The sequence below is a fragment of the Acipenser ruthenus genome, chromosome 1 (assembly GCF_902713425.1).
Source record: "Acipenser ruthenus chromosome 1, fAciRut3.2 maternal haplotype, whole genome shotgun sequence".
Classification (NCBI taxonomy): Eukaryota; Metazoa; Chordata; class Actinopteri; order Acipenseriformes; family Acipenseridae; genus Acipenser; species Acipenser ruthenus.
Genome location: NC_081189.1, coordinates 40,196,211 through 40,208,518, shown reverse-complemented (window position 1 = coordinate 40,208,518; position 12,308 = coordinate 40,196,211). Strand labels below are relative to the sequence as shown.

General features: G+C 36.2%; 1 protein-coding gene across 1 annotated transcript in view; it reads right to left on the bottom strand.

Moving 5' to 3' along the window:
- Window positions 1–8,775, bottom strand: part of LOC117420771 (lipoxygenase homology domain-containing protein 1-like) — a 108,997-nt gene extending 100,222 nt beyond the window's left edge. The window contains exons 1-7 of the mRNA XM_034034390.3: window positions 8,576–8,775; window positions 7,428–7,601; window positions 7,065–7,223; window positions 6,322–6,473; window positions 5,985–6,131; window positions 4,545–4,718; window positions 3,503–3,701 (exon numbers count right to left, since the gene is read on the bottom strand). Of these exons, the coding sequence (XP_033890281.3) occupies window positions 3,503–3,701; window positions 4,545–4,718; window positions 5,985–6,131; window positions 6,322–6,473; window positions 7,065–7,223; window positions 7,428–7,572 (976 nt within the window). The 5' untranslated portion in view covers window positions 7,573–7,601; window positions 8,576–8,775. The remainder of the gene's footprint in view (window positions 1–3,502; window positions 3,702–4,544; window positions 4,719–5,984; window positions 6,132–6,321; window positions 6,474–7,064; window positions 7,224–7,427; window positions 7,602–8,575) is intronic.
- Window positions 8,776–12,308: the final 3,533 nt, after the last annotated feature.

The window sequence follows — 12,308 nt, the reverse complement described above, 5'->3', positions numbered from 1 at the left end:
ACCCTAAAAGGGGCCACAAATAAGTCTGATTTCAAATTGGTCTTATTTGGGTGCAAAGAAAAAGTCAGAAAACAGCTGATAGGAAAGAGCATTATGGCAGCAGTCATAACATATTTCTTATGACAGAGAGTGCAGGCTCCTAACCTTCCTGAACAACCCAAGAACAGAGGGAGAGTACTGAGGATGAAATTATAGCTCAATACCGGCTATCTCATTATGTACAATTATTTGTATTTGTTGTATAATACACGTGGTTCATTAAGTTATCCTTTTCATTATGTATATTTGGTTTTATCCATCATATAATAATAATATAACATAAAGTCAAGTCACTTAGTCAACACGGGTCATTTTTGCCTTTCCAAATGGCCTACCTATTGTTCAGTCGAGGTAGCCCATTTTGAGGTGCAGATTTTCAGAACACCGGCACAGCGCATTTACGCATTTAAATGTGGCAGCTTATGCCATGCCTCATTAATTTTGGGCCAGTTAATACATTCTGGATGGGGTAAAATTTGTGCCGCAGCAGAGCGTTACTTTACACTCCGCCAATTTAGCGCTGCATCGGACGATCTTGATACATGTCCCCCTAAGGACCTCATTTACAAAGCTTTTACTGTATGCAAACATGATTACCGTGTGCAGTTCTGTCCCCGTCCTATTTACTATTCCCATTACTGTGCAGAAACAAGGATTTAGAGGATGCAAAATGAAAGGGCTGGAATAGCGGCGCCGCCTCATTTGCATTTAATTAATGATGTTTACGTAGGCAAGCATGGTAAAGCTTATCTAGAATAAATTATGAGAGAACATTCATAATCAGACAGTTTCTTTAGTATAAATACCATGTCATACTATTTGTCATACTATGCTAACCAGAAAATGTATGTAAATATATTGCATAGCCCCCTATATAAAACAGACACAAACAAAATGAGTGAATGCAAAAGCTTTTGTGGTGTTATCTAGAGACGGTTTCAAATAATGCTGCTGTCCAACATTATATTAACTGCCGTTTTTTTCCCCAGGTTGTTCGTAGACCATATTTGTCACATCACTAAATATAATAGAAATGCAGTGGAAAGATGCACATTTTAAGAGTGGTTTTACTAGTTTTTAAGAACAATGGTACTTAGATGGTCTACTGTTTAGATCCAGTTCCAATATGTTATGAAATGTCTATTTTTCATGAATGAAAATAATTTCTGAGACAAGGAAGCACTAATAAAAAAACTCCAATGTATTCACACGGTAATCTTGTTTGCGTACATCAAAATGTAACCGTATTTCTTTATTGTACTTCTATAGATCTTTCAAATTAGTGTTTAAAGTTACGGATAAGATTGTACAACCCTCACGTTGAAATGTCTTGTTCTAGTTTCCTGGATCAAGTGGTTTCTCAGTCTCAATTATATTACGCACATGAATCATATCTTTTATATCTTTCATTAAGTATACAGCAAATCATTTTATGGCTATGCAGTGTTTTCGGAAAAGTCCATGACACCATTAGATAATTGCCGTTATCAAGGCTCCTATTGAAATTGGCCTATTTTTAGAAACAAGGATCAAGTTGTCCTGTCAATCACACAGGCTCATAGTGACACACCTGGCTGCATTGTAACTTCTCTTCTCTCAAGAAGACCCTTGCTGTAACTCAATACTACAGCAGGACTCCAGCTAATCAAGAGTCAAACTTTCCATTATTAGCAGCCTAAGTAGTGTGGTATCAGCCAACAACTATACAAAGTGCATCTACATCTATAAGGATACAATAACACACTCGTTTAAAAGACTCATCAGGGGAGGCAACAGCTTTTTAAAAGAAGAGACCTGAATTCATGTTAGCTTTTGCTCATCTTAACAAAAAAAAAGTCTTCCGCAAAACTCCAGAGATCTTGTGAGGATTTGCTCAGATACAAGATCGGATCCCTTTAGTACAACCGGCTCCTGGTGAGTGTATATAGTATCAATTTTGAAAGAAAGCAATAGAATTTCAATAAAACTGTTTACGTGGGCTGTGTTTGTTTAAATTAATACATTGTGATTTTAAAAGGACCTAGTCATACTTGAAGTTAAGGATTAAGAAACTTTATATCAAACAGACAAGCAAACGTACCACGAAAGGCTGTAAGCCAGGGTAAGAGAAACAAAACACCCCAAGCAACTTACGCTGACCTAAGAGTTGTAAATAAGTTTTGCTAGAGGTATAGCTTTTCTAAACACCAAAGGTCAGTCACAGTCAAGTGGGTTGGTCAAGTGCAACACAAGAGATTAGTATCCAGTTTCTTAAGCTATCATAAAGCACCACTTGCCTCGCAAAACAAAAGTACAGGGTTTTTTTTTTTTTTGTACAGGTCTTGGTAGTCGTCATTGCTGAAACATTTTTTGGGGTCAAATAAAGAATAATTGTCCAATTGTTCTGCATTGGTATTAAATTGATAATATTTAGGGCACCACTGCACCCGGCGGACGAATTAACAAATTGTTTTGCATATATTTAAAGTTATCTATTCAGGGATGCCAAGAACTTTAGTGAGCCTTTAATAAAGGCCACTGTCTAGTCATTTGACATTCATAAAAATGTGTTGCATTTTGGGAACCACTGCAATGTAAGATGTCTCAAACATTACAATTGTATGCTTATATTTAAAGGAGATGGTTAGCTAGTCAGTGACACCAATATATTTAGTAAGTAAGGGGATTAGGGGCAATAAATGTCCCATCCATCATTCTGTGACACCATCACTTTGACCAACATTGTACTGTGTATATAGCTTAATGGTAAACGTGCAATATTCAACACATTAAACATTAAACTAAGGCTTGGTGGTCCAGTGGTAAAAGAAATGGGCTTGATACCAGGAGGTTCCAGGTTCAGTCCCAGCCACTGACTCACTGTATGTGGCCCTGAAGAAGTCACTTGACCCCCTTATGCTCCAGCCTTGGGATGAGACGTAAAACTGAGGTCTTATTGTAAGTGACTCTGCAGCAGCAGCAGTCATTGATGCATAGTTCACCCCCTAGTCTCTATAAGTTGCTTTGGATACAGCCAATATCTGGTTGGCAAATATAATGAAGGAAAAGCTACTGGCATGGTGCAGAAAACTACAGCAAAGATTTTTTTAAAAATTGTCAATTTGTTTCCCTTCAAATTATTCATTATTGACTAATCAAAAAAGACTGGCATACACAACTTAATACTTTAGGATTCTCGCAAATACAATACATTTCACATGACATTTTTTCTGAAAAAAGGACAAAAACATCAAGCGCTGTATTATAACAATTATACAGAATTGATCTATGATCTGTAAAGCTTGTGTAAAAGTATGCAGTTTAAACTAATATGTTTTTATAAAGCCTTTCAGTGCATTTGCTTAAAATGCCATTTTGACAAAAAAATCTGCTCCCTGCTGATTAGTTCATGTTACCAAAAAAGCAGTTTATAACAAAATGCCTATGCATAATCTTTTAGAGATGATGTTCAGTGCTGACCAACCTGTGCTTTTAGGATGGGTTTTGCCTGCCAGAGCAAGGTCAGTCTTTCCTGCTGGGGTGAATGTGCGACTCAGCTGGCAGTCAGTGTGGAACAGAGACAACCAGCTTTTGCATGGGAAGCACCAGCTCTTATCTCTGACTGTGTTGATGACAGACAACTCTTCAACATACCATGCCTGCTGTTTCTCGAGGCCATCATGCTTTTGAGGAAAAAGAAAGAAATAAGAAATTAGAAATATCAGCAGTAACATGAAAAAGATCACCATGACCTACATCTACCCTCTGCACATGTAAAAATGAACATTTGACAGACAGACAGGTCCCTTATATGCCAAGATTCTGACACAATCAATTGTTTGTGCTGAAAAATCTCCTTGTAAAAGTTCATCACAATTAGATTCTCTAGAAATATGCATTATTTTTTCAAGATATGCACAATTCTTAAGTGTGACACTCCACTACATCCCTGTATTCTCACTCTGCAGGAGCTAATAAAGCATCATACATACCCGCTGGAAAGGAAAGAAAAGCATTCAGTACCTTGAAAAAGTAGGTCTCCATGATGACGTTTATGATGTAAAATTGCATCAAAATGTCATAAGAAAAGTTAACAGCCGTAGCCATTCAGGTGTTAGTTCTTACTGGTTATCAGACTTATCTGTATCAAAACCCAAAACTGCAGCAACAAGCTTATATTTTAAGGAAAGAGACACTATCCTTACAGCAGGTTTTAAAAAATTATAAGTACAAAAAAAAAAAAAAATTAGGATAACTAAGAGCAATTATGCCAACACTGCAGAACATGGCAAAAATCATGATTTATATTTATCAGTTATTGTTATTTTTGTTATTTGATACTTTTTAAAAGCTGCAATAAAGATAACAGCTCCATAATTAAATGTTAATCCTAGTCACTTTAACCTAAAAGACCAACATGACCAAAACCACATAACCACAAGCTATGCCCATCTTAAAAGCAGCAATGACCACAGCTGAAATTGGTAGCAGAATCATTTTAAAGGGTATAAAGGTTACTCTGCTACCTCTAGAATGATGTTCTTGATGTCTCCGATTTCAGGTCCGTACACTTTAAAAGTATGGCAGGACCCTCTGCTGAACTGGAAAGTGCTGGTCTCAGCATATTTGTCTGAGCCTGAACTTTTAAAAAGTCGCTTTTTGTTGAATTTGCCTTTCAAACCTTTCATTCTGAGGTATACCTAAAAAGGAAGTAGAACCCATTTGTTTAATTTCAATTTTGAAAACCTACTGAAGAATATATCCGAGTTCTAAATGTAAATGGATATTCTCACAATACATGAATCATAAAACTCTTAAAGCTTTTAATCTATATTTCAATATTGTGGCAGCAATATATGTTCATTATTACTTATTACTTTTGTGTTTTATGTGACTTGTAGTCCTTAATTTGAATATGTTGATTCTGATTGGTACTGTGCTATAATATGTCTTGCTACCACCTTATAGTGGTAAAAGCCATACTGTTCCTTTCTGCCATAGTATTGGGCAATTTACTCTTGTTTCAAAGCAACTGCCCCCCTGCTGACAACCAGAATTACATTTATTTTTCGGATTGTCCCTCTGAGCAATGCATATTTCTTAACCTATACCCTATATTTAAATTAATAGTACTGTGATTTTCACTTCATTCAGTAGTACAATTGTACTGTATTTTCACGTGGGAAACTGCACTCTAAAATTACTTTGAAACTGTTGTGGAGAATAAAGCATCATTTAAATTGTTTCTCGTTCAAAGGGATGTTACAAGGACCCACAACCTATACATGTATATAGTAGACCAGTGGTTTTCAACCTTTTCAGTACCAGTGTTTCCAGAAGGGACCACCAGGTGTACCAGTAACTATGTGCAATCTTAAACGCCTGCTGTAAAACAGAAGCCTACTCCATTACAATGGGTTTTCTCACTGAAAAAGAGAGATCACCACAATCAACAACAGAGTGGCTGCTTTGGTTCCCCATCAGTAACTTTTTAAGTTCACAACAAATACCTCTCATTATAATTTCTCATTTCTCTGTGATTCAGTGGTACAAACAGATTGATACATTATGATGGTGTGATTGAGGGAGTATTGTGATTGAGGAATCATATCGTCATAAAGAAAAACTGCCAGTGTGTAACAGTTGCAAGCCTGTCACGTACCAGTACTGGTACGCGTACCACAGGTTGACTGATGATCACTGAACTGCTGTGTGGTAAACAAATCCTGCTGTTCACTGGGTTCCCTGTTGCACACGATTCCCACGGACAAGGCGATGAAAAACTGTGACTTCATATTGTGAAGTCCTGCACTTAACATGCTCAGGTATCTGTGCTTTCCCATGGCTAAACATATTTTTTACTATGCTTTGTATAACTCACCTCAGTAAGTTCTATAAGGTTTTTAAGGCTCCTTATCATAATGTTTTTTCAGAACAATACTGCATGTATCTTATAATTCTCTTACCTTTGCATCAGTGCCTGCGTTTTTCTTATCTCCAGTCTTCACTGTGACTTTATACAGAACTTTGCCCCCTGTCACAGACCCTGACCTGGTGATGCTTGCTTGCGAGCCCTGAAATCTGTCAAGTGGTGCACTTTTTGGGCGCTTGGCCTACAAGGCAGGTAACATATAAATATTCCAAAATTATCACAACTGCTAGCAACTACCCATTATTTAGTTTCCAGGCAATTTATAAAATGCTTTTTTTTTTTTTTTTACTTTTTATTTGCATTTCAAGTAACAACAAGATACAATATTCTTGCAGAGGGAAACAGGACTATAATGAGCTTGTGATACTTACAGATAAAGGAGGTCGGGGGGTGACTTGTAACCCAAATCTCCGAGCGTAGTAATCAAACAGATGTGGGTCATTAAGAGGGCTGTACTGTGGGAATGTATCCATATGTTCATTTTTAAACCTGTTCCCGCTTACACTGGCACTCACTGTCCGAGCTGGTGAAAAAAACAGAAAATACAGAATAGTAAAATAATTGTACTTCTGTTTACCTTTAAACAGTATTTCTGTTTACCTAACAATTAGCAAGCCAGATTATTTGTACACTATTTGGATAGTGTTCATGTCAGTGTTTGTAGCAAAGCAGTGAGAATTCGAAACAGCCCTGCTGTAAGTCTGTTAAAAGCAACACAATGATTTTTAATACTTTTGCAGATCGAAAAGTTCATGTGAACCTGAGTATGGTACAACCATGGAGGAAATGGCCAAAAGGTAATTGAAAATAAGCTACATTGTCAACTCAAGTCTATTTCAGGCTGATGTATCAAAAAAATGCAATTCCCCATGTGGTGTCGCTGTGCATCTCATTTAAAAAGGAGGTCCTAAGTTTCTTATGATGTTGAAATGTGGAGGTGAAGCACTTCTTACAATTAAAGCCCATCGAGTGCATTTTTGCTATTTTGAGAAATGCTTGCAAAAGTGTGTTCTCATAACATGCTATTCTTTTGAAAGCTTCCATAGGTAACCTTTCTCCCACTGAGCAGACAGTAGGACTCAGATGCCTCGGATCCCATCAGAAATATGCTTACATGCAAAAGGGGCCCTTCTGCTCAGCGTGGATTCCACAGGCCTGTGATTCAGACTCACTCTGAATCTCCGGAGGGAACCGGTGCAAGTATCTGTTTTGGTTCGAGCATCATTCCAAACAGGCTTGCCTCGTGTAGGGGAAACATCTCGAAACTGGAAACCTAAGAGACATACAATAAACAAAAAATAAAAAAAAACTGAAACAAATAAGACTATTATTATTATTATTATTATTATTATTATTATTATTATTATTATTATTATTATTATTATTATTATAAGTCTAATGATATTTATTCTGTGATATTTGGGTTACTTTAAAAGAGGGGGACAATATCTATTCAGGCACATCAAAAGAGGCTTACCAGTTGCAGGGCGAATGCGTGGCACTGTATTTGTAGGGAAAGGGTCCCTGGCCCTTATGGGTCCGACGGCATTCTGAGAGGTCTGTGGATTAAGAATCCCACTCACCGATGGAGAAGAATTGTAATATTGAATTTGTGATGGCATTTTGTCCTATTCTCTCTGAAATTCAAGACCTGACAAAGTGGCATTGCATGAATGAATATAGAATAAAGGGGCTACATATAGAATTGGTGACATGAATGACATAAAATCATATCTTTGAAAACTTTCAAACAATAATCTTTAAAGATACATCTAGATCTGATGTTCTGAGGTTTTGGAATTCTTGAACTAGCTTACCTAAGGTACCTAATGTTACCTTAGGTAAGGTAGTCCAAAATTGATACTAATCGGGGTGTGCAAACCAGCTGTAAAAAATATGTTATTCTAGCCCACAAATCAAATATCACATTAAAGCATGGCCCACAGCCCTAGTCTATACAATATGATGTGCTTGTGGGGTGAAAATAACTTTTGCTAACACATGCTTAATATGTTATTATATACATGTATAATGTTTGACTGTAGTACTTAAAATACTTGTTATTATTATTTATATACATAAAATATAATGCTACCGAATTTGAAATATTTTAAACAATCTGTTGCGGTGTATGAAAATGGCTTGCTGTGGAAAATTAATTGCCATGATGATGCACAAATATTTCATCAAAAGAGTGGTTTTCTAATCTCACAGTGGATGGTTTACCAATAGTAGTATATTGATTATAATATTGAATAAATATTGTAACTAAAGTACAGAAACTACACGTGACAATTACTATCATTTTTTTTTAACTACCTCCAACAAATAAATAATCGCCCAATTGTAAGAAGACCAATGAAAAACAAATCATAAGTAACTGTAATCGTTGGCTACATTTTTAAACGTTCATTTTACTGTACAAAGCAGTTTAATAATATATATTTACTTTTTATAAAATGTTTATTATTTCAATAACTTACCCAAAAACAACACATGCATTTTCATAATGTCGGTTTTCCACGACAGCATGCAAGCCTCCGCTGCCACGGTATTGTTAAGTGCACTAAAAAAACATTTAGCTCATATCATTCCCAAGGATACACAACATGTGATACGACTTACCTTATTGTAAATTATCAAGTTCAATTTCTGATCCCTTTTCTTTTGTGCATAAAAGCGGTGGTGGTTTCTTATTTCATATCTGAACTGAAAGCACAGTGTAGCTACAGCAAGCAGTTCGACTAAATTATATTTTTCACAACAGTTTTGGATTTTGTGTAACTGGCTGGTGTGAATGTTCGTGAGAAGCAAGCTCACGCACAGGTTTTCGCTGTATTGTTTATGGCTCATTATTCGGTTTCCATGGACGCTTTGCTTTGTTTCCAAGCCAAATGGGCGTGACCATTATTTATTTATTTTTTTAACAATAATACACTTTAGTTGGGTTGCGTTAGTAAGTTTTGGTTACAGTAGCAACCTACAGAGATTATAGAGTTAATTTTAGTGTCAATGCTGTTTGTTTAAGGTCTTCTGACAGTTCCCTTTCCTGTGTTACCGATTCCATTCAAAACGGCAATCAGTTTAAAAAACAGGAAGGATAGAGTACCCACAAACTGCATGTTGATTAACAACACATAGGCTTATGTGATAAACAGCTTGACTGTCTTCAGTTTCAAGGTACAACAATAAAATACCCTATCACATCCTGTGCTACTGGTAATAGAATTGACACCCTGTATACCTGCAGCAGTAATGTAGGTCCTATTTACCTGTGGCATCCAACAGTCAGGGATATAAAAAAAATGCTTTCTTGGAATGCACTAACAGGTTGTCAGGAAATAAAGATTTTAGGGTAGTTAATTTCAGAGGTGTCATGTATCAGGCAGGTGTGATGTATTTTCTAGGGCACGTCCTAACATGCAGGAGATCACTTTTTTCAAAGGGTTTTACTGACGTGATGTTGCGCAGTTTCGTTCTCCAACTTGGTTGACGAAATACGTTAGGTGCAAAAAGTATGTTATGTCGCCCTTCAAAAGAAATATGTGTGTTGTTCCCTTGTGGACAAAGTATATATTGCAATATATTGGTTGTGACATATATTGACATCTATCTTAAAATATACTGTAAACAAATACTGTGAGATAATATATTGTATAATGCATTCTAGCCATATATTTAAGATGTACAGTACAGCTATAGACAAAAGTTTTGTTGCATTGCATAGAATTTTAGGATTGAGACATAATAATAATTTTAAAAAAAACATATGAACATAATTTAGATCTATTTTAACATCATGTGAAAAAAAAAAAAAAAAAACCTCTCCAGGTGTAGGGCCAGAAAGTGGTACATGGTCAGAATGTGGTACGCGAACGAAAACATGAGAAAATGGTATTGTGAGAATGCAATGAGTATCTAAAGTAATATATTTTTTAGAAAATATAGCTATTTTCAATATATTACTTTTCCATATTGATTGCTATGGTGATCTTTGCAATTTTTGACAAAGCAGTCCACTGGTTTGAAGATTGCACCCATACTCTCCAATCACTGGCCTTCTTTATGTCTTTGTAAATGGGGGAGGGTGTAGTCTACAGCATTTTTAAATCGTCACTCATTGCTTACCCAACATGTCAGTCCACACTCATTTACATTTGCGGAATTAATTTCTCCATATACAGAGTTCACGAACAAAATCTCGTCAGTGGAGAATTTAAATTTAGAAAAGAAATTGAAATAGCTCCCTGACCATAGAGTAAACCATGCAGTACTAGAGGGTTATACAGGGGGAAACAATTTGACCTGATGACTTGGTTTTTAAACAGGGGGCGCTGGCTGAAGAGACATACAGCATACACAGTGCTTTAACCCGTGTACAGCAGTTTAATGAAGGTTTTGCTCTCTACTCACTGCAGGAGAAAATATTGATCTCAGCGCATGGGTCTCTTTGCTCAAAGAGTGTAACCTCGTGTTTTCCTTAAGAGATCCTGGAATACAATGCTAACTACTCAATCATGTAGAATGAGTTAGTACAGAATGCATGCAGAAAAATAATTTATACTCCTAGTGCAGCTTACATTGCCCACATTAAATCTTTTGATATTGATAATAAAAAATATACAGACACACAGATGCCTGATCTTAAGTCAAAACTTATTTATTTAAATGACACAGTAAGCCATACAAAACAACAGAATAGTACACATTTCACGAGCTGCGCTTGGTGAACTTCTTTATTGCTTGATATATTACACCATGTCTTATTTACACATACAACTGAATGCCATTTCCATAGACACCTGTACAAAAGGTGTAACAAACATAACCATGTATTGGTTGTCTAAATATACAACAAACATCTAGTGAAAGAAACTGGCAGCAGGACAAAGTGTCTAGTAAGGCTTGAAAAAGAAAGTGTTCCATTTATAGCAATTAAACCACTTTTTTAAACTAGTGTACTTTGCAGTAGTAGTAATAATAATAATAATAATAATAATAATAATAATAATAATAATAATAATAATAATGAACTGTGTATATACCAGATTATACCACTGACAGGCTCAGCAGCTGTAGTGCTGCTTCACATTTGAAGACATTTGTATGCTTTTTATGCTTTTTTTTTTTTTTTTAAATGAATACAACAAAAAGGACCACGGTGATAGAGGTAAAATGACCCCGATTGCCCTTTTCCATATGGATTGCATAATTAATTAGAAACTAATGTGTTTCAGGGAAAGTGGGACCCAGCTAAGTGCTAAAAAAAAGACAACAGGGTAACAGGACCAATAGCATTTCCTATTTTAAAATGGATGAATTAGTCAAATGTTAGACAACCGAGAGGATGCAACATTTCATTAATGTGACATGACAGCACCCACATGGTCTACATGAACAAGGTTATGCGTATATAGCAGACCTGCTTTTATTCACAGTCATCTAGCCCTCTGCATTCTTTAGCACGGATGCTGACTGCTTAAATAATGTAGGGCACTGATTAATGCAGAGAGACCCATCTGAAGAGTCGAGAATGACATGCAGTGTATATTGTACCACTGTCTATTGTATTAAAAAATGCCACTTTTTAATGTTGTTTGCTGTCTCTTTCTATATCACCGGGATGGCTGGTGAGATCCGCCCAAAAATATGGATACATTGAGAGACAAATGGTCCTGAATGTATGTATTTGTTTGCATTGTGTAGACTATCCCCTGCAGAGCAAAATGAATCCAAAAGCTTTTTGTTCTACTCAAGTTCTCAGACTGTTTTTCTTTTTCTTTTTTTAATCATTTTTTCCTGCCCAACTATTCATGTAGACTGTGCAGTAGCGCCTCATTTCATTAGAAAGAAAAGCAATGGCTGGAAATGTGTAATCTTAACATTACTTAACGATGACAGTCCTTACAACACTGATAGCTCAATAGAAACTGGATGTCAAGGAAATACCTTGCATGCTTAAAATGTTTAATCTAATCATCACACGTTCACTAATGGCATCAGGCCATTTAACTCCAATGACTATCGACCAGCAAGCTCACACATGGTAGAAAATTAGTGGCAAGTGTTGACCTTTTCTTCAGACCTGTAGACTGATCAGAAAAGGGATAGAATCAGTAGAGCATTGTGATCATCATTATACAGGTATATCATAGGTTACATTATATACTGTAGATTGGAGTCAAGTTAAGGGGTTCTAACACAGGCTATCAAAACCAACATCTTTAGTGAATCTCCTTAAAGGGGATTATGTTTCTTTGCACATTACAACAGGGCAAATCACATTAGATGTAGATCCAATAAAATGGAATAGCTAGAGAGGTAGAGAGACCTTTTCAGTAAGTTCAAGGTCAGGCCA